Source organism: Quercus lobata, chromosome 9 (genome assembly GCF_001633185.2).
Source record: "Quercus lobata isolate SW786 chromosome 9, ValleyOak3.0 Primary Assembly, whole genome shotgun sequence".
In the NCBI taxonomy this organism is placed as follows: domain Eukaryota; kingdom Viridiplantae; phylum Streptophyta; class Magnoliopsida; order Fagales; family Fagaceae; genus Quercus; species Quercus lobata.
This window is the reverse complement of record NC_044912.1, coordinates 53,686,824-53,714,750: the sequence shown is the minus strand read 5'-3', so window position 1 is coordinate 53,714,750 and position 27,927 is coordinate 53,686,824. Positions and strand designations below refer to the sequence as shown.

Below are 27,927 nucleotides of genomic sequence, written 5' to 3'. Positions count from 1 at the left end.
TTGGGTGTTTGGCTGTTTCGGAAATCGTTTTACAGAAAATCAATTCCGGTGTTTGATTCGTCCAAATATTTTACGGAAATCGTTTTACGGAAATTTAATTCCGGTGTTTGATTCGTCCAAATATTTTACGGAAAATACTTTACGGAAAATACTTTACGGAAAACGTTTTCCCATGTTTGGTTCGGAAAATACTTTACGGAAAATAATTTGGATCAACATAATTGAGCTGGAGTTAGAGCTTAAAAATAACTAGTTTGAAACTATATTTTACTCTTATAGATAAAATTCAAGAACCTGCATTCCCTATACATATCTGTAACAATACTTTACGGAAAATTATAACATCAAACATAATCATTCGAATATACCCATAATATTTATATAAAAACCCATAATATTTATATAAAAACAGCCACATCAATCGTTCACCATTGGCATTACACCTCAATGGCATACAAAAATGATACCTATTTGTGGTATCTGAATAGTACAAATACATAATTTGGGCAATTATATCGTCCCAATAATACAAAAGAGTACATATATAATACATTGATAGGTCAATATTAATACTACAACATAAGTTAATTCCTAAATCTACCATCACAGTCAACATGAAATAAGCAAATCAAATTTGTGAGAAAAAATAACCATCTAACCATAGATTCCTCAACCTAGCATTCTTGGCTAAAAATCCACGTGCCGTCTTCTCATTCTCACAAAGATGGTCGAAGGCAGTAGCGAGCATATCTTCGCTATATCCCTCCGCCATCATAGCCATTACCTCATTATACAAAGTTGTATAATCTACCGGGCCCCGATTAATTTCTTTCAGAGCGCCAGCTATTTCCTTCAGCTGATCAGACAGATCAGTCAGCACACTATCATCAACAGTAGAAGCTGCACGCCCTCTTTTGCGGGACTTGGAAATTCCCGACCCAGTGGTGGATGATTCATTTGCGTTCTTCCCCTTTTCAACCACACATTCCTCCACATTATCTGCGACAAACTCTGCACTATCCCCATTATCCCCATTATCTGGCTCATTTTCGATATCCACTCCGGACTTAGCAAAGCCACCTGTGGCTGTGTCCTTTCCCACCACAATCGCTAATTCATCGTAAAACTCAATTTTTTTGTTCAGATACTCGGCATGCTTCCGATGTGCCTGTAAGGGAGAAAAGAACGTATATAACAATGCAATAATAACTTCTCTCATAAATTCAATATAAAAGACTATGCACACTTTCCCAACATTATCAATCTTTTCTTTACCAAAGAAAATTGTAGCTCAGACACATATACACATATAGATAGATGAAAATGCATAGATATGTATAGATATAATACATAGGTAAGGTGACATGAAAGTTATGTTTGGAAAACCTTATAAAAGCAATGGAATTCTAAAAAGAATGACACTATAAATTTCATATGAAAGGCAAAAACATATATTATTATCTATATTAAGAAAATATAGTTGGAAGCCATACCATAACTTCTTCTTGGTATGTTTTTGCGTCACAAGTTATCATTTTCAGATTTTCGTCCCAACCGAATCCACTCTTCCTTCTAAGCTCTTGAATAGTTGACCACATGGACCTTAGAGTCCGCATCCGGTTCTCCACAAATACAGGGTGGCACTCAACCCCGAAATGGGCCGTTATCTCCTTGGCTACAAGAGCAAAGGAGCCGGCCCTAAAAGTATTAGAGGGCTTATTGCCCTTTCCAGCCTCCTCTGTAAGTATCTTTAGCATCATCTCATGCATAGGTGGCAGCCACCTAAATTGCTTGCTGCCACCAACTTTTTCTTTCCCCTTTGACATTACTACATATGAAAATAGTATAGTCAGAGTAGCATTTAGTAATTACGCTCGGAACATGAATAACAAATCAAACACACATACAACCACGCTTATGAATGTGTACAACAGAATGGAACATGCTAACTATGGAAATGACAATGTAATACCATCAAATAACAATGTAATGCTAAAAATTCTTTTTCATTACATCACCAAAAGTCTATATTACATACATTGTCTTTACAAAAAAACAACAAGGAAAAACACATTACAATCATAGAAATCTAAATAAAATACTACTCTTCACTCCTGATATAATCAGACCACATGGCTTGGCATATCTCATCTCTCTTAGCATTCCATGATCTACTATCTTCGACGGACTCCCGATGGGATTGTGTTTCTTGTTGGTGGTCACTAAGCTCTACTTGGTTCATTGCATCTTCCATAATATGGTCATTTGGTTCAACCCCCATAATGTGATTATGAACCACACAACACGCTAACACTACTTTCACTTGGGTTGGGAAAGACCAATATGGTTCTGCATCCAACACTCGAAAACGTTTTTTCACCACTCCAAACCCTCGCTCAATGGTAGTTCTCAATGAAGAGTGTCGGAGGTTGAACAATTCTTGCGCATTCTCAGGAGGACGATCACTAAACTCTTTCAAGTGATATCGTACACTCCGATACGGTGACAATATTCCATTTTTATTACCATACCCAGCATCACCAAGATAAAATTTACCTACATATATTAAAAAAAAAAAAACCAAATCACTACTATGTTTAGGAAAACACATAATATTTATTAAACTAACAAACCAAAAGGGTGAAGTAATCGTGTAATACCATTGGGAATTGAAAATCCCCCTGGCCTAGCAAATGCATCATTTAATACACGTGAATCATGTGCACTGCCTTCCCATCCAACCAACACATAGGTGAACTTTAAGTCAAAACTAATGGCAGCTAACACATTTTGCGTGGTTCCATCTTTGCGACCACGAAATCTTCCTTGTATTTCAGGTGGCACAGATGCACGAACATGTGTACCATCTATTGCTCCAACACAATCCTAATTTTCGACAAACATAATGGTTTAAAATTACATAAATCTTCACAATTTACAAAAACACACAAGTCACAATATTTACCTTAAAATATGGGTAAAACCTTCTGCTATTCCTTATCTCTGGAGGTGTATCTTCGCTACGCAGTCTTATTAGAGCTCTATATAATTTCAGGACCCCCCTAAGGACAATCTTGAAGTATCTATGAACAGTCTCAGTTGATCTATAGATCCGACTACCCATTACACGAAACCTCACATTATGACCAATAATGTGCAAGAAAATGAACACTTGCTCCGTAACAGACATGTGAACAGTCGGACGTAAGTGCTCCCCCTCAGTGAGGATGTGACATAAGTGGTGGAAAGCTATAGGCTTCATCCTAAGTTGATTCACACAATGTCTCTCACTTCCATGCAAAACACTATTTATGTATTCCTCTCTCTCGGTGGCATGGTTAACATAAGGCGCCCTAGGCAGTTCTCTACGTCTACGTCGTAATTTCTTTAACAATGCAACCCCCACAAGGAGGACAGATGCAACTGAGGCAAGAATTGCGGCTTTGGTTTTTTTCTTCATCTACCAAAATCACAAACATTGTAGTTTAAGAGGTATGTAAACAAGTATGGTATTGATTACACCATAAATAAATTCAGCCACAAACATATAACATCCAAACCATCACATTGCATTCTATTTACACTATACCAATACCATCACATTGATAACTACACATTGATATCGCACAATACCATCACATTACATTCTATTTATAATCACCTATATACCCAAAACACCTTCAATGAAGTTGTAAACACACACATATTGGTCTGCAAGAACATAATTACACGAAGCATGGGTGAAGGCCCAAAATTTCTACACATAACCCATAACCGAATTCTAATAAAAATAACAGCAAAAACCAATCATGCATAACCAGTCAAGCCCCAAAATTCTAAAAAAAAATTTCAGACCACAAACCAATTGGGAATAACCTGCAATCAGAAAAGCCCCAAAATTGATATATGCATCACCCATAATTACACAGTTTCATAAACAATGGATAATTAAAAAAGTTGATAAATATCCTGCAATCAGAAAAGCCCCAAAATTTCATATACATAATTCACAAATACACAGTTTAATCGACAATGGATAATTGAAAAAAATTAATAAATAACCTGCAATCAGAAAAGTCCCAAAATTTTGATATACATTACCCACAAATACACAGTTTATAAACAATGTATAATACAAAAATTAATAGATAAAAACATGTAAATAATTATATAAATATTTATATAAATAAACAACTAAATAAATAAATATATATATATATATATATATCAGAGATCGGATCGGGAGGATGGCTGGACCGGTGAGGTGAGTGGATCGGAGGTGAGTGAGTGTGTGGATCGGAGCTGTGTGGATCGGACTGAGAAATGAAATGAGAGAGTGTGGATCGGAGAAATAAGGGTGATCGGACAGAGAAATGAGCGGATCGGACTGAGAAATGGAAAAGGGCAACTCACCGTGCGTGGAGAGGATCAGCTGCGTGAGGGAGATGGGCTTGAGCGTTTGGCGTGAGGGAGATGGTGGAGCTCGGTGTGTGGATCGGGGCTTGGAGGTCGGAGCTTGGAGCTTCTTCGCTCGGTGTGTGGATCGGGGCTTGGAGCTCGGAGCTTGGAGCTTCTTCGCTCGGTGTGTGGATCGCTGGAGCTTGGAGCTTCGTCGCTCGGTGTGTGGATCGGGGCTTGGAGGTCGGAGCTTGGAGCTTCTTCGCTCGGTGTGTGGATCGGGGCTTGGAGCTCGGAGCTTGGAGCTTCTTCGCTCGGTGTGTGGATCGAAGCTTGGAGCTTGGAGCTTCTTCGCTCGGTGTGTGGATCGGGGCTTGGAGCTCGGAGCTTGGAGCTTCGTCGCTCGGTGTGTGGATCGAAGCTTGGAGAGCTCTGTGTGTGTCAAGTGCGTGTGAGAGAGCAGAATGGAAAATGTTTGAAGTGAAAATGAGGACTGAAATGATTTTCCGCCCCAGAAGCCTTATTTTACAGTCAAACTGAAAATATTTTCAGTTTGACCTAATTTTCCTAATCTACCAAACACGCTATTTTTCGAAAAAGGATTTCTGAATTCCGTTTGAAGTCAAAACAAACGGAGCCTAAGTGCATAAGTTAAAGTGACATAATTTTTCTTCTTCTTCACGCAAAGTAAAATTCCCAATTCATCGGATGCCATGTCTTGTCTGGGAGTAGAAAAGTGATTGATTACTGCAATTTTCAGAGGGAGAAAGAGATCAAATTAAATGCAATTTCAGAGCTGAGGTGAAAAGAGAAAAAAGATAAGGGACTTTCAAAAGAATTTAGGGGGTGTTTTCGTCTTTTGCTCTGTGTTGGTCCATTGAACAAATGTGTCAGTTTTTAATTGGTTTCGTGCCAGGCTTGAGTTTCTTAATCACGTAGAAGATAGACGTTGCAAACTGATTCAAAGCTTTTCCCAAGGGCGTTCACGTGATGAGACTCATTACGTAATAACGTTAATGCAGATTTATAGGGATCGAGCATGCGGGAAAAATCAGAAACAGCAGCAAATACAGCTAGCTGTGTGTCAGGACTCAGGAAGATATTTAAAACGATTACTAAACAAAACGTTATTTTCGTGGAAAATTCTAAACCACAAAATTTGTCAAGAAGTTGTTTATGAAAAATTTTAAAAATTGACATAAAAATTAATTATTTTTCGCTTTCACATACAAATTTTTCTAAAATGGTCAATAAACGAAACGTTATTTCAATGGAATAGTCGATTAGGTGGTTAATGCGAGAGATTTTAAGTGTGTTTGAATATTATTTATTTCGTTAAAAATTAAAAATATTATAACAAAATAATTTTTAAATGTGTAAATAGTACTGTAGAACCTATTTTTAATGAAATTTTTTTTGAAAAAAGAAGTTTGTGAGTCCCGTGAACAGTACACAGGAACCACTGAAAAAGTTAAAATGCGCTTCTAAACAAAGAAAAATGCAGACACAGATGCGCAGCTTATCAGCTATATCCAAACATTACCTTCGTGTGCGTTTGCCAACAGCTGAAATTATATTTCAACTGGGTTTGGCCTTTTTTTGGGTCTTACAACACTGTTTATGGGACCACTAAATTCAGCAAAATGTGCATACTCATGCATTTTTGGTCCCACAGTATTATTCACACCTTTAAAAATTATTTTGTTACAGTATTTTCAGTAATAAGTTTTCAGTTTTTAACAAATAAGTGGTATCCAAATAAGTTTTCAGTGTGATTTTGATGTTGATGAAATTTGCCAGTTTATTTTACTATTCAGTTTATTTTTGCTATTATTTATAGGTCTCATTATACTTTTTAGTACTATTCATGGGTCTCGCTCTACTATTCCAACTAACTTTCATTTTCACTCTCTCTCTTTCTCGTGCTCTCCGTCCTTCTCTCCTTCAGGTGTCTCTCTCTCTCTCAGGCGAGCCCTCCATAGCTCGCTAAAACATGCCACTGTCGTTATTCTTCAAACCCACATGCTTTCTCCTCGTCATCATCATTGTTGTTATCTCCATCCCCACTGTCTGATCAAAATACGATTCCTCCACCATCTGAATACACTCCGATCTCTGCGCTATCTCCATACCCTCATGCTGCTGTTGATCTCGTGCTCTTTGTCCACTCCTTCTTTCCTTTTTCACTGTCCCTCTCATGCTCTCCGTCCATTCCTTCTTACTCTTTCTTTCATTTTCTCTCTATCTCTCTGTTTCCCTTTCTCTTTGCATCTCGAGTTCATGGGTCTTGGGTGTGGTCGGGATGCGATGCTGGGTTTTGCAATTTGATATTGGTGATTTTTAATTTCAGTGGTTTTGATTGATTTTGGTGGGTTCTTTATTTCGATGGCTGGGTTCGTGGGTTGATTGGGGTGGCTTTGGGTGCTGGGTGTAGGTTGATCGGGGTGGTTTTGGGTCTTTGTTGTGATTTTGTGATTCTATGATTTGGATGATTCTTTGATGTGGTGGTTGTGATATTGGTGGGTGGATGTGGTGCTTGTGACATGGGTGGGTGGATATGGTGGCTGGTAGTGCTGGGTTGAGAAAGAGAGACACAGAGGAGACAGAGACAGAGACATAGGCAGAGAGAGGAAGAATAAAAAATGATAAAGAAAGAATTTTTAAATAAAGTGTTAAAAAAATAGAAGTTTTGATATAAGGGATGTTGTAAAGTGATGTGTTATATATTATAAAATTGGTTTTTGAGATGGTAAATGCTAAATTTTTTAGAATGTTTGATGGGAATGCTCTTACCCTCTCCTTTTCAGTTTCACTTAACCAATCGCATCATTTTTTATATATAATTAAAATTATATTTCTATGCTTTTTCCCTCCAAAATCAATAATTGCTTTTTAAAAAATTGCACTCTTAGATTCAAATATTCATAAATAATGTTTCTAAAAAAAATCATAAATAACTATATACATTATTATTGTATAGAAAATATGTTATATACATAAACAAATGTTTAGTTTATATTCAATTAAATATAAAATTAAGTATTTTAAATACACAATATTATTTTAAATTATCAAAATCTTACATAAACGGAAGATATATATTTAAAGAGTTCAAATTTGGTAAGGATAAGGTGTAAAACGTTAAAAAAAGTGATTGTCATATTAGTATTTTACTTATTATCCATTACATCCTATCACAATTAATAACATTTTAATAAACTCCAAATTTGGTTTGGATTTATACATGGGTATTATAATTGTTTGAGTGTGGTTACACTTATTCTTAAATATGTGATAAGATGATGTGGCATGTTGGGATTGGAGGAGGTAAAACATGAGTTTTACGCCATATCCTCATAGAATTTAATCTCATATTTAAAATGGAAAAAAAAAATTAATTGATGACCTAAGGGTATTAATTTATAAAATATTTTTAGAAATATTTTATGGGAAAAAAAAATAAAGCAATTAATTTTTTTACAACTTTATATATATATATATATATATATATATATATTTGTGAAAGTGATATTAAAACTTTTCTAAAATGAGTTATTAACGATTGCTCTAATGGCCATGTTAACATAACCCACTTAAATTTTATAATGCTAAAATTTTTATAAGAATTTGTTGGATCCAAGATTTAAAATAATAAATTAATTTGATAATTCACAACTTTGTAACAAGCATACAATAAATAAATGAAATTTTACTTTTCTTCTCAAAGCATTCATATAAATAATAACATTTTAGAGCATTTCCAATAGGAGAGCTAAACACAAAATCCTCTCTACTATAAAGAGTAAATCCACAAAATACGTCTTCAATGAACTCTATACCTGGAATTTTTTTTGGCTCATGAACAATAACTCATCAAGTCTGATGGGCTATTGTTCATTTTTCAAATGTTTTATTTTTAATTTTTTTTATTATAATAATCAGGTATTGAATAAAAAAATGTTAAAAGATGTGTAATTGTTAAAAAAAGAATAAATAATGAATGAAGAAATAATATTTAAATGAGATAGAGAATCTGTTGGAAAGTGTATTTGAAAAAATTGATAGATAAAAGGTAAAAGTCACTATTAATTCTCCAAACAGTACAAAAATTTGTCTAATCTACTAAAGATGGTCTTACATGTAAATAGTTCTATAAAAATAAAAATTATAATGGGGCATGACGCTTGTTCTATTTAAGACGTTTTGCGTCACTGTTGGAGCAAAAACTTATAATACTTGACAGAGCAAAAACTCCACCGCAAGAACACCCATCTTTGTCAAATCATTCTCAAAATATGTAAACTTGTAAATTACTTTCTTACATATATACATAAATATTGTTATAATATAGACATGTAATTATAGGAATGGTGCAAATGGGCACACATATGATATATAGGCTCACATAAATCACTTAAGAATAATGAGCCGTGTCACCAAATTTATTTTCATAAATATTATACTTATTATTGTATTAATAGAAGTTATTTAGAATTAAGGCCTTGTGTTATATGCAATACTGTAATTGTCTATTATTTTTGAAACTCCTACACCTTTTCAATTACTATAAAAATCAATATAAATAAATAGCATAAGTAAATATTTCAACTTATTTGCCAATTGTTTCTAAAAAAAAAAAAAAACTTATTTGTCAATTAATATTAAAATGCTCCAATAAAAACAAATTGATATTTAGTGGGAATAAATCGTGGCACTCAATTATCACGGTACAACTTTGAAGAATGGGACTAATATAAAGAGAATATAGTAAAAGGAAACTAAAATTATGAAGAGATAGTAAGAGGAGAATAGTTATTCGGACTTTTATGTGGTTTAAAACTACTCTAAAATCTTACTTTTAATAGAGAGAAAACTTAAGAATAATTTGGTAAAAATATATATCAAATTTCACTTAAAATTCTTAGAGCATTCTCATCAACAATTGTAAAAATTTCAACATTTACAATCTCAAAATACTACTTTTACAATTTTAACATCTCATTTTACAATATACCAAACATCAAACATTCTATTTTTTTTTTACAACTTCATTTAAATATTATTTCTTTAATATCTTTATTCATTTTTTAAAATTATTTCTCACTCTCCCTTTGTCTCTCTCTCCTATTGTCTCTCCATCTTTCTCAACCCACAGCACAACCTACACTCGAGGCTAGCCATTGCCAACCACCACCGCAGCCTAACCTCACCCCAATACCAACAACCACAACAGCCACCACAAAACCCACCACCCACCCACTCTGATCTCAAACCCAACCAAAACCTACCACCACCCATACCCAACTTAACCTAACCAAACCCATGACCCATCACCATCCACGGCCAAAAAACCCATCACCAAAACCACACCCACGACCAAACACTACGCTGAACCAAAACCACTACCACAAACCAAAGAAAAAAAAAAAAAAAATCCTCCATTGCTACAACCACAAAACCCACCACCCACCCACCCCGATTTTAACCCCAACCAAAACCCACCACCTCAATCTCAACCCCAGCCAAAACCCACCACCTAGATCTCAACCCCATCAAAATCGTCATTGAGCACCACCAATACACACCAAATTAGACCCATGAAACCCACTAAATCATGACCACAATCGCCAACCACAAACCCTTGAAGCTTAACGGAGAGCAGATGAGTTTCAGAACGGAGGCAGCATGATGAAAAGGGAAGGGAGACGATGCCTGGGTTATGAGGGAGAACCAAAGAATGAGAGGGAGAGTATGAGGAGAGAGAATTATAAATAATAAAATATTATACAATTTTGCTATAGTGAGCACTCAAAAATGATAGTGCACTGTAGCAAGATTGCAAATTTTATAGCATATACAAGTTTTGATAGAGTGGGTTTTTTGGGTTTCAGATGCTAAAAAATAGCATTTACAATGGTTGATGAGAATGCTCTTAGAGCATCAGCATCAGAGAATTCTATCATATTCTATTTTACAATCTCAAAAAGCCATTTTATTACTTATACCATACCATTTTACAATATCTTCAGCATCCCAAAACTCTATTTTTATTAAAGTATTATTTTTTAATCTTTCTTTATTATTTCTTTCCAACCATCACTTTTTTTTAGACTTTGGCATGAATCAATTTTCCTGGGCTTTCCAACAGTATTTTTTTTGCTTAGTCTCCCTCAACCTCTAGCACTGGTTCAACACACAGAGCCACACGCATAGACCCATGATACACTGATCAACCTATCCATACCCATCACCACACACACACAGCCACACACACACACACAAACACAAACCATCAACAAAGCCACATACACACAAACCATCAGACCAGTTGGAGCCAACAACGGCCACCACACCCACCACCCAAGCCACCGGTCAGCAAACCCACCAAAGCAAACTCATTAAAAAAAAATCATCATCGAAGCCACCATCGGAGCTACCGATGATCAACCCAACCGATCCATCCACCGATGAACAAATCCACCATTTCAAACCCACCATTAACCGATCCCAGCCCACCGATCCAAACCCAGCTCGCCGATCCACGATGAGAGATAAGAGAGAGGCCGTGTGAAACATCGGACCCAACCTCGCTGGACCCAAACACTGGCGATCTTCGACGACCAACAACCCACTTTAGCCGCAACCCAACCACGACCTAAACCAACCATGACCCAAACACCCAACCACGACCAACGATCCAAACACCGGATCCAACCATGACCCACATCCCCTTTAAGCACCGGTCACAGCAAAAAAAAAAAAAAAAAAAAAAAAAAAAAAAAAAGCAACCACAGAATCGCCGGATCGTAACCCACCAGAAAAAATGAGCCATTGTGATGAGAGTAGATGGAGAATAGTGTTTGGGTTCGAAGAGAAGAGAGAGCAGATGGAGAAACAGAGAAGGAAGAGAGAGAAGAGAATTGAAAGAATGAGATCAGAGAGAAATTTCAGAAGTAAATAAAAAATATATATATATTTTTAGAATACTGTTACAGTACAATTCTTCTAAAGTTAGAATTGTAATGTAGCACTATTGCAAAAATTTTTACAATAGTGGGGTTTACAATTTTCTGATGCAAACGTTTTTGAGCCATGAAATGCCAAAAAGTCCTTAGATATGGCATTAGCAAGAATGCTAATGCTCTTACAAAATAGGACATTAGCTTATTAATCTATGTCTTTAAAATAAACTAATCTATTTTTTTTTTAAATGAAAATTATGACACTAAACAAAAAAATGTCTCATCACACACACAAAGCGTGTGTGATAAAACTAGTGTGATATAATAAGATGTTAAGTTAATTTCTTTTAATTAATTAGAAGGTCAAGTTTCCTTTATAATTGTGGATTTAAATTAAGTTCCTTAGCTGCAATTCAAGTTATACTCTGAATTTATGGTGCAGGCAAATTAAGGACTGTCCTAATTGCTAGAAAATTTCCATGACCTTAAAAAGATGTCACTTCATATTTTTATCTATTTCCATTCCAACACATATGCCTTTCAAAGTAATGAATTTAGAATTTTGAGCATTTAGTAACTTAAAAAACTATTTTATCTATTTTAATAACTCATTTTATAATATATCTAGTATTTAATATTTTATTTTAACATATAATGTATTAAAATAATATAAATAATATAATACAATAATATATCCAACACAATAAACAACAATCATAATCATTAACACATTAAAATATTATTTTTTTAATACTCCACATTAAAAAATTATTTTTTATTTAAAGTTTTAAGCTAACTACAAATTCTTCTAGAGCAATGGCATCAATCTGCCTAAAATTTTCCGTTAATTTTACGCTAAAACTTATTATTATTTTTTTGGGTAAATTCCAAAAACCTACCCCGAGGTTTGAGGAAATACCAAACACGTCCAAGAGTTGTTGAAAATGGCCAATTTGCTCCTTAAAACAGACGGCGTGTACTGCCGTTTGTTCACTCTCTCCAGACCATTTTTTTTTCCATGTTCTGTGTCTGTTCACTTTCTTCTTCGCGCCATAACATAAACGCCTCTCTCCGAAACTCAAACCAGTTCAAAAGATATACACAAAACATGTATTTTGAGGAAGATTACAGAAAAAAATCACTAAACCAATACCCATTTTTCAAATCAAAACCATACATTCTCATTAGGAAAAATAAAAATTTACATTACATTCCAAAAACAAAAATCCTCCCTTCATCAAACCAAGATCAACCCAATTAGATCCAGTATCACACAAGGCAATCAAACAGACCCATTTACATCACACCTCAAACAGATCCAAAAAATAAAATAAAATTCAAAACAAAACCCAAACCCATTGGTGAGCATCATGTAACCTAGCAACCGCCGGCCACCACAGCACCATCCATCACTACCCACCCATCAATTTCAAACCCAAACCATTCCTACCATCAAACATCACATGATTCACACCTCAAACCCAAAAAAACCCCAAATTATTAAAAAAAAAAAAAAAACCCACTGTTGAGCATCGTGTGACCCAACCACTATCCACCACCGTCCAGCACGGCACCACCCATCACTACCCACCCATCTTCCTCAAACCCAAACCGTTCCAACCAAACATCACATGATTCACACCTCAGACCCAAACAAAACCCAAATAAAAAAATTAAAAAAAAAAAAACCCATACCCACAACTGTTGCTCCACCAGACTGACCTTGCAACCACCATCTCCACTCATCGTGACCCAGCAATCGCCATCTACAATTCATCATGATTCGCAACCCAACCACAAAGCTTTAAACGGCGGAGTATGGCGTGAGATTTGTGGTTAAATTGGCTTTGAAACCATTCCGGTGGAGGAGTTGTTGCTCCCGAGTCTGAAAATTTGGCTTTGAACTTGAGAGAGAGATTTTTTGGTGTAAAGAAGAGAGAGATTTTCTGGGCGTGAAGGAGAGAGTGATTTTCTGGTGTTACTCGTGAAGAAGAGAGAAAATTTGGTTTGATATATGGTGCTCAAACGGCGTTACACGCCGTCTGTTTTAATGAGCAAGTTGGTCATTTTCAATAACTCTTGAACGTGTTTAGTATTTCCTCAAACCTCAGGGTAGGTTTTTGAAATTTACCCTATTTTTTTTTACCCTACTACTACTCAAAACAATCTTTTATCTGTTTTTTTTTTTAAAAAAAAAACAATCTTTAATCTATTTAACAATCTATTATATTTAAATAATAATATATTTTTTAATTTTTTAATTTTCTTTTGTCCCTATCTCTCTATCTTCTTTTTCTTTTGTACTTGTCTCATTACTCCATCAGGTCAGACGATCAGCTCTTTCTCAACTCAGCTCTCCACCCTCTCCAAAACACCCTACTCTTCTTCTTCTTCCATCCTTTCACGGTCATATCACCTCTACTCCATAAGCATCTTCTTCTCTCTCACGGTCAGATCATCTCTTCACCACAAGCATCAAACCCACAAACTCTGATCCACAAACTCAGATCATCTCTTCGCGGATCTCCGTTGCCGGCACTGATCCACAACTCCTCCATAAACATCTTCTTTCTCTCACGGTCAGATCATCTCTTCACCACAAGCATCAAAACCCACAAACTCTGATCCACAAACTCAGATCATCTCTTCACCGATCTCAGTCTCTGTTTCTTTGTCTGTGTGGGTGTGTTTGTGCGTCTGTGTTGGTTTGTCTGTGTGGGTGTGTTTGTGGGTATCAGAGGAAGAAGAAGATGATGAGAGAGAGCAGAAGTCTGAGTTTGTTTTGCAGATGTAGAAGAGAGAGAAAAAAAAGATCGAAATTATGAAATTAATAAAATATTAGAATGCCTGTTAAACTGTGTATATTTACACGGTTGCTGTAGCAAAAATGGAAATCTAGAGTAGTTTAGAAGGACGGATGTGGGGTTTTTTAGAAGAAAAATGTGTGAAATTGATAACTCCTTGTATTTTGCAAGGACTGGTGAGTTTACTCTGAACTTTGGCTTCTTTGCTGTAGAAGGTGTGCTCCTATATTTTCATCTTTTTCCAGTGGAGAGAAGAATCATCATATGCCCCCTTGAGAGGCACAACCCCAAACCACTCCACCTATCTCCATTCCCACGACTAGTCAGCTAACCCTTTTGGTTTTCACCCTCCAACATCCCTAACCTCTATTCAAAATCCCCAACAGCCAACATCCCAAGTCCCGCAAAGTTGTCATTCTTTTCACATCCACCCGAAAACACCATACAACAGTGATCTTCAACCATTCCAAGGCCATAACACAGCCCCTCAAAACACTAGAAACAAACCACCAAGAAAACCCATGAAAATCCTTGCTTTTTCCCAAACCCGAAATCAAATAGCAGAAACTGCAATCCTCCATCAACCCCCATCTCTCTCCATCAAATAATCATAAAAAAAACACAGAAAGTTCCTTCCTTTCAAGAAGCACAAGCAGCAGCAATAACAAATATCTGCATCAAAGAAAAGTGAAGAGAAGAAGAAGCAGAGCAGAGACGTCACAATACTAGCAACAGAGCACAGGAGCAGAACAACGAGAAGCAGAGCAAACAGCAGAAAACAGAGAACCAAAATTAGTAACCTCTATTCCCTTCTTCAAATTATCTCTCTTAAAAATGTCATGCAATCCCATGTTAATATTTATCTCGTCTTGCCGTTTAAAATAAATTTTTTACATGTACATGTCATTACTCGTCATTGTAAGGATAAGTTTGATCATTGTTTCATTTCACGTGTTTATTCTTTTTAAAATCAAATGCTAAATATTTTAGTTGTTGCTTAAATGGTGAGATTTTAAGATTAAATGTGAGATGAGGTACTATCCTTTTTGATAGGGATTGTGGGGGTGTCTAAATCTTTGATTTTTGGTTCAAGATGTTCTTTTATATTTTAGCATTTAGCTGAAGAGCCTTTATCAGTTTCCTAGATGAATTAGAAAATAAGATTTTGGTGGCCAATCACACCTTCCAATGATTGGTCTCTACTCCTTAAAAATTAATAAGGTTAAAATATTCACGCACATACCCCACTCCAGTGTTGCGTGTGGGGTTCATTGGGATTATTATGAGTGGGTATTATTGTGTAGCATAGATTACCCACTCCTTTGCCTGTTTGTTGCTTAATACAAGAATATAAGGATACATAAATTTCAAATTAAAATAAAAAACAATTTTGCCTTAAAAGCTGTAAAACAAACATAAATAACAATTATTGCTGGCTGTGGGCACAACAGGGACAAAATGCGGTGTCTACACTAGCACAATAACAACAAAAGTTAGAAATTTTTCTGTATAATAATACCAGTTTAGAACTAGTAGAGAGATATAGATGTATCAAATTAAATATACATAAAATTCTAAAATCAGATTTTAAAATCACAAAACAAGTGACTGGCAAAATAATTCGTACACATCTTAAGTGTTATGCAATCACCTACAAAATGAAATCACACAAAATAAGTCACATGCAAATATAAATATATATATATATATATATATATTGTTCGATTAATGTAAATGCCCTTAGACCACACATTAATCGTCTATTTTAAGAATTTTTTTATGAGAAATTGAAAAATTTTTCAAAAAAGTTAAATAACTTCGCTTTCCACTCAAAATTTTCTAAAATGGTTTATAGAGGTATTTGCTTCTTTTACCATATCGCTTTGATTTGATAAAATAAGAATGTCATGGTGAAACAATTTTTTGATGTTGGAGTCATATTCCTTATTGTGAAATGTCCTCTGCATCGAAAAATTGTTTCACCGTGACATTCTTGTTTTATCAAATCAAAACGATTTGGTGAGAGAAGCAAACACCTTTGAACATGTTAACAATATAAATGATTAAAAAAACTTCTACTTGTGATAAATGACAAAAAGAACGTAACAAAAAATGTTATATATTTTTACACATGAATCCAATTAATGGTTAATGCTGTTGTTTTTATTATATCTAGCTACTACTCAAACTTACGAATCAATCTCTCTTAGATGGATTAGGGAAATGATATTGTTAGACGAAATAGGAAAAAAACATAAATAACAATTATAGTAGCACAATAACAACAAAGGCTAGAAAAGATATAATAAATATAAAAATAACTAAATTAGTTAGTAGTTGAGAGAGATATTGATATCTCAAATTAATTATACATAATATCCTAAAACCTAATCATCAAAAAAAAAAAAAAAAAAAAAAAACCTAAAACCTAACTATGAGGGTGCAAAACAAACTTGCCTTTTCCTAGTAAAGTCATAAACTTTTCAAGTATCCTGATTATCAAAAGCTTGTATCCTGTAATTACTTACAAAAGTAAACACAAAATAAGTCACATATAATATATATATATATATATATTAATTAATATATCAAGAATCTTATATAAATATAACATACATAAATAAATAGAAAAAGTATACCTTTACTTAAATCCACCATAGAATATATTCTTCAATATAGGTACCTAATATTTAAATCTTAGATGTTAAATAACAATAAAATTTATTTATTTTAGCCTAAATATGATTAAAAGTAATATTGGAAGGAGACTCACTTGTAAGGAAGGATAACAAACGGAAACGATGCTGTAATCAAGTAATCCATAAATGTTCGATTACATTGATTTGAAACAGACCAACTGGCATGATTGCCACGGATATGGGAATCTACTACGGCCTCACCTTACATTGAATCCATTACTTTATGAGTAGGATACTATAAAAAAAAGTGTAAACAAAAATAAAAATAAAATGAAAGAATAAAAAAGATAATAGTTAAAAAATATAGAGTATACCATGTTATTCTGATGGTGGCAGTGAAATTGGAAATTTCTCATATAGATGAGTAAGGTGTAGCTAAGACATTTAGAACCTTTGTATGGTTTAGGGTTAAAAGCTTTCAATTCTCAAGAAATTGGGGGATACCTGGAACATATGGAAGTTTTAATTGTCAGCTATATACCATACCCATCTATATGAGGAAATTTCAATTTCACTGCTCCCGTCAGAATAACATGGTGCATACTTTATATTATTTAATTATTATCTTTTTTATTCTTTCATTTTATTTTTATTTTTGTCAAAACCCATTTGTTTTATAGCATCCTACTCATGAAGTTATGAATTCAATGGAACACGAAGTGTTTCCTAGTGTAGCTGAAGCTATAATAGATTCTCATATCCGTGGCAACTATGCCTATTGGTTTGTTTCAAATCATTGTAATAGAAATTTATGGATTACTTGATTTCGTAGCCATTTCCGTTTGTTATTTTTCCTCACTATTCTTCCGATATTGCTTTTTAATCATGTTTTGGCTAAAATAAATAAATTTCTTGCTATGTAACATTTAAATTGTAAATATTTGGTACCAATATTAAAGAATATATTCTACTGTGGATTTAATTAGAGTGTAGGTATACTTTTTATATTTATTTTTCTTGTTATATTAGAATATATATGTTTACATGTGACTTATTTTTGTAGTTGATTACAGGATATAAGTTTTTGAGAATCAGGATACTTGAGAAGGACTTACGGTGCTAGGAAATGATATTGCAGGCAAGTTTGTTTTGCGTTCTTATGATTAGATTTTAGGGTTTTTTTTTTTTTGAATGAGTTTTAGGATATTATGTAAATTAATTTAAGATATCAATATCTCCTCTCAACTACTTTTGACTGATTTAGTTATTTTTATATTTATCATATCTTTTCTAGCCGTTGTTGTTATTGTGCCTACTATAATTGTTATTTATGTTTTTTATTTTATTTTTTTGCATTTTAAGGTAAAATTTATTTATTATTTTTATGGGAAATTTATGTATCTTTACATTTTTGTATTTGATTAAAATACAAACTTACCTTAATCCATTGAAGAGAGATTGGTTAGTTTGACTAGTAGCTAGATATAATAATAATAACAAAAAATAAATCAACATTAACCAGGCTACTAGTTTATTAAAACCCTCCGAACCCTATATAAAAGTTTTCAATTAGGGGCAATTTCCAGTTGGTTCAAACTCACGTGAAACCAAAAAGATGATGAGAATATCCCATTAAAGAAAAATGGGAATAAAATGATATGGGACAAAAGATGGACCATTTCAAGGTTATTAATACATATGTTTTTAGGAGAAGATAAAAGAAGCTTTTATTCTGGGCCTAGTTAATTACCATACTACTGATAGTGACTATACAATGACAATTAAAGCTTTGCTGGGGGAAGAGCTCGTCTAGTAAGAGAATAATCAGAGATTTTGACCCGGAAAAGCCTCTGACCCATAGAGCTTTTGTTGGGTATGTATGTGTTCATACGTACCTATTGCTCATGGCCTCACTTTCGCACCTTTGGCAAAGGCACCTTTGATTTCCTGCACTTCTTTTTTATTTTTGATTAGATTCTTTAGCACTTCTTGTTCTGATTTTACTCTCTCAGAACAGCAACAATAATCATGTTTTTACCATCTCCTGTCTTTTTTTTTTTTTTTTCTCAAATACACAACGCGGTCCTTTCAAGCTATTTTTATACATGAACTAATTTGAAATTAATGAAATAAACTTGGACAAGGTAATGATAAATGAGAGTATCATTAACGAGTTTATATAGAGTATGGTAATAAAATGTTAATGAACTTGCATCAGTACTGGGCCAGTGTGAGTAGTAAATTTTCTGCAGATAAATTGATTATGAAGCTGGTTGTTGAATTTGCGCAGTTGCACATATTCGTAGTTATTAGTTATTCACAAGAGTAAACTTACTGATAAACCAGTTTTTTCTGCAAGGGTCATTTTCACTATTTATGAACGCAACTATTTTACAGTGGCTTGGCTTCCCTTGTCGAAATTATTATGACTTGTCAGTTTAATGGCACTTTACATTAATCAATGTAATATGACATAAATGTAAAATTTTGACAAATCAAGCCAAAAAATTATTTAAATTTTTTCGCATATACAACCATTGTTTATGCGTATAAAAAATAATTCATTGAGTTGGTGTGTATGTGTGAGTGATGTGGATATTTTTAAAAAAAGTGGATGAATGAAGAATGAATATTTTATTAAAGTAACTTTTAAAAATGTTTTTAAAAAGTGACAAGTAAAATTCTTACACTAAAATAGATTAGAATTTATGCATGAATTTTTAAAACCATGCATTAAAAAGGGCAAAGTTTTTAACCCATGCATAAGTTTATGAAAGATTTCTACTAAGAAATGAATAAAGATGTGCATCATTCATAACTTAGAAGCCATGTAGGCCACGATTTATTTTTTAATTCTGCGATCCCCAGCATAATATTTTTTGGACAAAATCTATGATAAAATATTAATTGTTAATTATTGGACTTAGATTTACTATTGAATTGATTATAATTCTCTTGTCAAGTTGGTATAACTTATGGTTTGTTTGGTAAGGTTGTTTAAGTGTTATGGAAATACGTGTGGATTAAAAAATATTGTGAAAATATGTGTTGTGTTTAAACAAAAAAAAATTATTGTTTAAACAACATTACCAAATATGCCTTTAGTTTTTTTAACAAATTCTAACTTGACAGGAAAAGTAAAGAGCTAGTGACAAGATACCATGTGAAACTATGTACAAAGATCAGGAATTTGTTTTTTACTATTTTTATTTTTAAAATTAACCCGTTTACTCTTTTATTATTCAAGAAATGTAATTGAAAGTTATTTTTTTCCGACTTTTATGGGTGTTTGGTACATGTTTTCAAAAAATAATTTTTCAGTTTTTAAATAACATTAAATGTATTATCACACTTTTTTATCCATACGAATTTTTACATATGTTTTCATATAATAATTTTCAGTTTTTAGGTGTATGAACAGAACAATTCCTTAATCTCATTCCACTGGATAATTATTGCAATTCATTTTCAAACACGGTATGTTTGTACAAATGTCAGTTGTGCAGCATTAAGGACTTATACTAATTTAAATTTTGTCTTGAAATTAGTTTTTATTTCTAAAATTTATTTTGATTCTCTGAAAATAAGTTGATAAGTCAATAAGGTAACTAAAGCAGCAAATATTTTTGAACATATAAAAAAAAGTGAGCTACAGCTCATAGTCATATACATTAAAAAATAAATAACAAATAATTTAATAAAAATCTATTGAATGATATAAATAAATTTTATTCTATGGGATATATGAATATCTATCCGTTTTTAGTCGAAAAGAAAAAAAAAAAAAGAAAAAGAAAAAAACTTAAATAAATCTCTTCCTAAAAAAGGAAAATTCAGATTCTTAGCTAGTCCTGGACTCCAAGTTCAGTTTGCTGAGTTTGTACTCTGGACCAATAAAAAGAGAACAACTCATATAAAATGCTGACATCACTTAATAGGAAATCAGATCATCAACCTGCGTCAATGGTGCTACTTTGGTGCTATTCAGCTAAGTTTGAATTAAAATCTCAGCCCTTGAGTTAATCCAACGATAGAGACATCATCAATCTGCGTGAAATGATAAAATCCCGAATCTCTAATAACCCGCCTCTTTCTTTCTCTTTTATATCAAAAACTTCTCACTCCGTTCTGCTCGCTTTCCATCTAAAGCCGCTGCCCACAATCTAAGATTTTGGCTCCAATTGGAACTTAATGAACAGCCATAGCTCCAATAACACGACTACGTTGTTCCTCTTTCTTATCACCATCGCTTAATTTCTATGGCTTTGTTTTGGGAATAGCTAACAGTAACTGGTACAGCATCCATAGCTAGCTTGAGCTACCGCTAATGGTAGAGAAGCATCACCTTTACGTGAAGTCCCATCCTCGAACGAGCCACGTCTCTCTCAATCACAACTGCACCGTCGCTGACCCCTCTACCCAGCATCGCCGGCCTAGCCTCTGCCTAATGAGTTTTCTGTCTCTCTTGTTTAAAATACTTTTTGTTAAGCATTCAACAACTACTTTAACATCAGGAGTTAGAACTATCAAGGATCTCACACTGATATAAAACACAATCAATTAATCATGAGACTTACCTTGATCCATTCCCATTCTTTACAAAGACATGGATATTGCGATTCCTGATATTGATGCTTCAAGTATTCTTGATTAAGTATCCTTGTGCACAGTTTCTCCTCCAGCATCAAAAGTGAACAGCCTGTGCTAACTTTAAACATCAAAAAATCTGCGGTTAGAATTTAGTGATCATATCAAGTGAGACTGAGGGTTAGTTTTCTTTGTTCCATGAGCATTTCTCTAAAATTGGTACGTATTTTCCCATCCTAATGTATTGGGAATTGTTGATCATAAGTTAATTGATATGTTCCAATATACGGTCTCTGTAATCAATTGAAAGTTTGCTTGTAGATGTATTGGAGAGAGAATTGTCTAATCCTATTAGAAGCAGCAATTTTCATTTTACTAAATATACTACCAATAGGTATTAAGATGTTTTCTAATCCTATTGGTAGCACATGGTGTATTGTCCACACTCATACGTGCACATGGAGGTTGTTTAGCTTGATTAGTCCTCTTGAATAGAACATGTTCGATATTATCTTAGATCGCTTAAAAGTAAATTCATGATGTATGAATTCCTACACCAAGTAAAAGCCAATTAAAGTATCACAAGCGGTGACTATCAATTTCATAAAGGTTGGCAATTTTTATTTATTTATTTATTTTTTAAAGTAATTTGAACGGAGTAAATTGGAACTACATGCTTTTTTACACTTCAATACATTACAAATTGCATCTAGAAGCTTAATAATTTCTTGTTAGTTGCAAGTAGCAGATCAACTAATGCCATTGCTCTTACAAAATAGATATTGATTTGATTTGGTTATTAGACTAATCAATTATTAAAAATCAATGTAATGCGACACCTGCACACCTTTTATTTTACTGCGTCTAATGTTAGTTAACATTAGAGCTTTATTTGACTTAAACTAAACTGCATGGTAATGATTATTTTATTATTATTATTTTTTATTTTGTGCTGCTGAATCAGGGGTATAGATATAGATCATCATTCTTCATGAGAGGAGCAATAGTTGGCCTGGTAATAGTTACCCATTGTCCCAGCCAAACATTTCAAATTAAAACAACTTCAAATGCTCCCTGTCATCATCACAACCATTATTTAATATACGCTAGAAAATGTTATGAATTAACCTCTTGAAATTGAAAGGGAGAAGGGATTTTATTGTTAATTTTCTGCGTCCATCATTTTAATTTGTTTCCCTTCAAATGGCATTCAAATGTGCAATACAACTAGTGATAAAATCACCCAACTAATAATATAAACTTGATAACAACTAATTAGCAAACAACCTAATTCTATCCTCTACACTTCCAAAAGTTTAGGAAATAAGGTATTAATAATTTCTATCTACAACTAATGAATCCTACTGGCTAGGGACGTCTCACTCTCCCTCGTAGGAGTGTTCTCTCTTGGCGTATGATAGAAAGTCTCCTGCTATCGTACGCTTGAGTTGATCTCTGCCGTGTTTGCGAGCCCTGCTCCGGAGCGTGGCCTTCTCTACCTTAGTGGTAGGTCGGTTTTCCCCTTGCAATGGGTCGCGCCGTTTGGCTGCTCCGCCTAGTTGTGGGACTTCTCCCACCAGCGTGGGCTTTCTCTGCTCGGTCAGTGGACATTTTTCTTGGTCGGCGTGGGTTATTTCTCTACCCTCAAGTGGGTCATTTTCTCTGCCTCCTCAGTTTGGATGTTCTTTTTCAGTTTGCCAAAAGTTTTCTTGTGGGATAAATTCTCCGGCAAGTGAGGGTATCTCCGGATTTAGTGTGTTTCAGCCAGGGATGGCTACTCTAAGAAATCAGTGAGTAGTTTTATTTGATTTGGGTTTTCCTTTTGTTTTCTCTTAAGGGACTGATTTCGGGTCTTTCTCCTGCATTTGGTGTTGCTGGATGCTCAATTTGTACCCCTATTTTTATTCTTTCTTGGATATGCTTTGTATGGAGTATGTTATTGGAAATTAGCTATAATGGCGGGAGCAATAAGGGTTATAAGTTGGAACTACCGGGGGTTGGGGAATCCTCGGTTAGTTCGAGCGTTGCACGACATGGTGCGACGGTGGAATCCCTAAGTGGTGTTTTTGATTGAGACAAAAGCAAAAACTAGGCGAATGGAAGGAATAAAAAACAGAATTGGGCTGACAAATGGGCTTATTGTTTCTTGTGTTGGCAGAAAAGGGGGACTTGCCTCTTACTGTGGACTAGAGAGACTGATTTGGAAATCAAGTGTTACTCGTTGAACCACATTGATGCCGTGATCAATGATGCAGAGAAATACATTACATGGAGGTTGACAGGCTTCTATGGCCATCCGGAGACGCATCGAAGGTATGAATCCTGGCACCTTTTAGCTTTTCTGAATAATCAACTGCACCTTCCTTGGCTATGCTTAGGAGATTTTAATGAAATACTGTCTAATTCTAAAAAATCCGGGAGGGCTATCCGGACTCAACAACATATGGATGGGTTTAGAAAGGTGATTGATTATTGTGCTTTTTAGGATTTGGGTTACTGTGGTTCTGAGTTTACTTGGTGTAATATGCAGAGAGATGAAAACAGACTATATTTGAGATTAGATAGAGCCTTTGCCAACCTTGAGTGGACTGAAAAATTCGAGGAAATAAAAGTGCATCATTTGGTAGACTCAACTTCTGATCACAGTGCCTTGCTCCTATCTAATTCAACTGTCCATCACCAAACCCGTCAAAATCGTTTTCACTTTGAAGTAATGTGGACAAAAAATATAGATTGTAGGGCTATTATCGAAAATTCTTGGGGGATGGGGTTTGATCTCAGTACTCCAGAAGGGGTTATGGATAATCTTAATAATTGTGCTGCGGACTTGAAGAGTTGGAGCACTAATGTGTATGGACAGATTCCAAAGAAGATCCAGGCAAAAAGAAATGCCTTGAACTCTCTGACTTTACAAGACAAGGATGGAACGCTTAGCACTGAGATTAACAGTTTAAGAAGGGAAATCAATGACCTTCTGGACAATGAGGAAATTTATTGGGGACAAAGAGCCAAAGCTCACTAGCTTAAGGAGGGTGACAAAAATACTAGGTTTTTCCATGCCCAAGCTTCTGAGTGGCGCAAGCACACTATTTTGGGAATTTGGGACAGCCAAGACAGATGGTGTGATGAAAAAGATAGTATTGCTCAAGCGGCCATTGACTACTTTGTCAGCATTTATACAACAACTTCCCCATCACGGATGGATGAAGTAATTGTTGCTATTCCCACACGGGTGACAAAAGACATGAATACACTCCACTAGGGAGGAGGTTACCACCGCTCTCAAACAGATCCACTCCATAAAAGCAACTGGCCTCGATGGCGTGTTTGCCATTTTCTATGAAAAATATTGGAGTTTTGTGGGATGTAGTATTACTTATATGGTTCTAAATATTCTCAATAGTGATATGTCTCCAGCTTGTCTCAATAAAACCAATATTGCCCTCATCCCTAAAGTACATAACCCCTAAAAAATGTCTGATTTCCGCCCCATAAGTCTATGTAATGTAGTGTATAAACTTATATCTAAAACTATTGCAAATAGATTTAAGGCTATTCTCCCTCATATCATCTCAGAGAATCAAAGTGCTTTCACTCTTGATAGATTAATCACTGACAATGTACTTGTGGCTTTCGAGTTAATGCACTTTTTGAATCACAAAAATGCAGAGAATGATGGCTTTATGGCTGCCAAATTAAATATGAGTAAAGCTTTTGACAGAGTCGAATGAGGCTTTATACAGGGGGGTTATAGAGAAACTAAGATTCAGCTCAAGGTGGGTAAACTTTGTAATGAAGTATATCACTTCAGTCTTATACTCAATTATTATAAATGAGGTTGCTTATGGTAACATTTTGCCTACACAGGGGCTTAGGCAAGGGGACCCCTTCTCCCCAACTCTTTTCCTTATTTGCACTGAGGGGCTTTCAGCTCTTATCAATGAGGCAGCCCAGAACCTGCGTTTGACAGGCATTTCCATTTGTAGGGGCTGTTCTAGAGTTACCCATCTTCTCTTTGCAGATGATAGCATCCTTTTCTGCAAATCTAGTGCGGGGGAGAGCAAGGAGCTAAAATATTTACTCCAGAAATATGAGGATGCTTCGGGTCAGAAGATCAATACTGATAAGTCCTCAATTTTCTTCAGCCCCAATACTACTCTTGAAGTCAAGGAGGAGATCTTTGCTACCCTAGACCTTATGCAAGACTCTAGACACTCAAAATACCTTGGCCTTCCTTCTTTCATTGGAAGATCGAAAAAGCAAGTGTTCTTTATCCTAAAAGAGAGGATTGGGCAAAAGCTAGTTGGCTGGAAGGGCAAGCTCCTTTCTATGGGGAGGGGGGGTGGGGGGTGGGGGAAGGGAATCCTTATAAAAGCGGTAGCTCAAGAAATTCCCACTTACATTATGAGTTGTTTCCTTCTTCCGCAAGGCTTATGTGATGACATCGAAAGCATGGTGAGGAACTTCTGGTGGGGTCAAAGGCAGCAAGAATCTAAACTGAATTGGGTCAGCTGGAAAACAATGTGTAAGCCTAAAGTTCAAGGAGGCATGGGCTTCAGGAATTTGCAAGCTTTCAACAAAGCAATGCTTGCAAAGCAATTATGGCAAATTCTCCAAAACCCAAACTCTCTAGTGGCAAGGATTCTCAAAGCTAAATACTTCCCTACTGGAGATATTCTGAATGCTAATCTTGGAAGCTCCCCCTCATATTCTTGGAGGAGCATCCATAGTAGCCTTGGTGTAATAAGGAAGGGAACTCGGTGGAGAGTGGGAAATGGGAAATTAATCCATATATGAGAAGACAAGTGGCTGCCAACCCCATCTACGTACAAGGTAATTTCTCCACCAAATGATATGCCCCAATTCCCAATGGTCTCTTCTCTCATTGACCCAGTGACAAATTGGTGGAGAGTAGACATGGTAAGAGCAACTTTCCTTCCTTTTGAAGCTGACTTAATCCTGAGGATACCATTAAGCCATAACCTTTCGAAAGACAAAATTATCTAGATAGGGAATAGCCGGGGAGACTTCACAGTCAAAAGTGCTTACCATATAGCCCATAACTTGCTGGAATCAAGGGAGAAAGAAGAATGCTCAAATGAGACCCTTGCAGGCTGGTTTGGAGGAAATTGTGGCACCTTAATCTTCCAGCAAAAATTAAATTTTTTTTTTTGGAGAGCTTGTATCAATGGTCTCCCTACAATGGAAGCCATTTGTCGCCGTGGGATTACTCAAACTAAGGGCTGCCCTCTTTGTGGTAGTGAACTTGAAAGTCTTGACCATGCCTTTCTTTGTTGTACCTTTTCAGCATCGGTTTAGTGTCTTTGGTTAGACAATCCTCTTCACACTCATGGCATCAACAAATCCTTTCTTGATTCCACAATATTCACTCTCCCATGCAACTCTTTAGGACTTGGAGATTTTCTTTGCCATTGCGTGGGCTATCTGGATTAACAAAAATAAGATTGTGCACAAGGATTCTAGTCTACTTCCTCTTCAAGTGTGGCAATTGGCAAAAAATGTTTCTGAGGATTTTGTTAGTTCGACAACTTGGGATATTGGCCAACCTAGAACCACCCCATCCAGCTGGGTTCCTCCTTCCTCAGGATTCCACAAGATAAATGTTGATGGGGCCTCTTCTGAGCTTGACAGTTTCTCTAGTGTTGGAGTTGTCATTAGAGACTGCAAATGTGATGTTGTGGCTGCTCTGTGTAAACCCCTTCAGACTTGCTTCTCTGTTGAACTAACAGAGGTTTTTGCTTTGGAGCATGGTATTCTATTTGCTCAAGAGCTTCATCTGGCACGGGTTATTGTTGAATTTGACTCCTTAAATGTCATCCAACCAATCAATGAAGGTGCCACGGGGAGTAGCATGGGACATATCATTCAAGGAATTCTTTAGGTGAGTGTTTCTTTTGAGTCCTGCCTTTTCAAGCACATCAATAGAAGCTTCAACACTGTGGCTCATGAGCTTGCTCAACAAGCTCGAAGATCTGGTCTCCATCGCCTCTGGAAAGGAGTTGCTCCCCACTGCATATCTTCCTTCCTACAATCTGATTTGAATGTAAACGGCTTGTAATTTTATTGTTTCTGGCTTGCTTATGCAGGAACCTAAATGTGCTTTGCCTTTTGGTTTTAATACCAGTATATCTCACTTTCAAAAAAAAAAAAAAAAAAAAAAAAATCCTACTGGCTAGGAGACCAGGCAACCTTCAATCTTGAACTTCGTCACTTATCCACCTCATCCAAAGTCGATAGTGACAGCTCCTTCAAGTTCAACTTGCTAATCCTCATCCTTGCCCTGTTGCTCATCCTTGGCAAATCCAGGCTCCCTCTCTCCATGCGTCTTCCAAGTTTGTCTAAATCATAACACAAATCATTATGTTAATGTTCATCAATTAAAATCTATTGTCCAACTACTCCACGGTAACATCTATCCAGTATCCACCATTGCATCATTAAAATGCACACAAGTTTGCTAACAATAAAGGTTGGTCAATCTAGCATCCACCATTGCATCATTAAAATGCACACAAG

The 27,927-nt window shown here is 35.2% G+C and overlaps 2 protein-coding genes across 2 annotated transcripts; both read right to left on the bottom strand.

Moving 5' to 3' along the window:
* Nucleotides 1-244: 244 nt before the first annotated feature.
* LOC115959537 lies at nucleotides 245-4,831 on the bottom strand. The gene is made up of 3 exons (XM_031077975.1): nucleotides 4,414-4,831; nucleotides 1,494-1,828; nucleotides 245-1,168 (listed from the first exon to the last, which is right to left on the bottom strand). The coding sequence occupies exons 2-3, from the start codon at nucleotides 1,824-1,826 to the stop codon at nucleotides 629-631; spliced, it is 873 nt and encodes a 290-aa protein (XP_030933835.1). The 5' UTR covers nucleotides 1,827-1,828; nucleotides 4,414-4,831; the 3' UTR covers nucleotides 245-628.
* Nucleotides 2,566-3,323, bottom strand: LOC115959538. The gene is made up of 2 exons (XM_031077976.1): nucleotides 2,966-3,323; nucleotides 2,566-2,886 (listed from the first exon to the last, which is right to left on the bottom strand). The coding sequence occupies exons 1-2, from the start codon at nucleotides 3,260-3,262 to the stop codon at nucleotides 2,620-2,622; spliced, it is 564 nt and encodes a 187-aa protein (XP_030933836.1). The 5' UTR covers nucleotides 3,263-3,323; the 3' UTR covers nucleotides 2,566-2,619.
* Nucleotides 4,832-27,927: the final 23,096 nt, after the last annotated feature.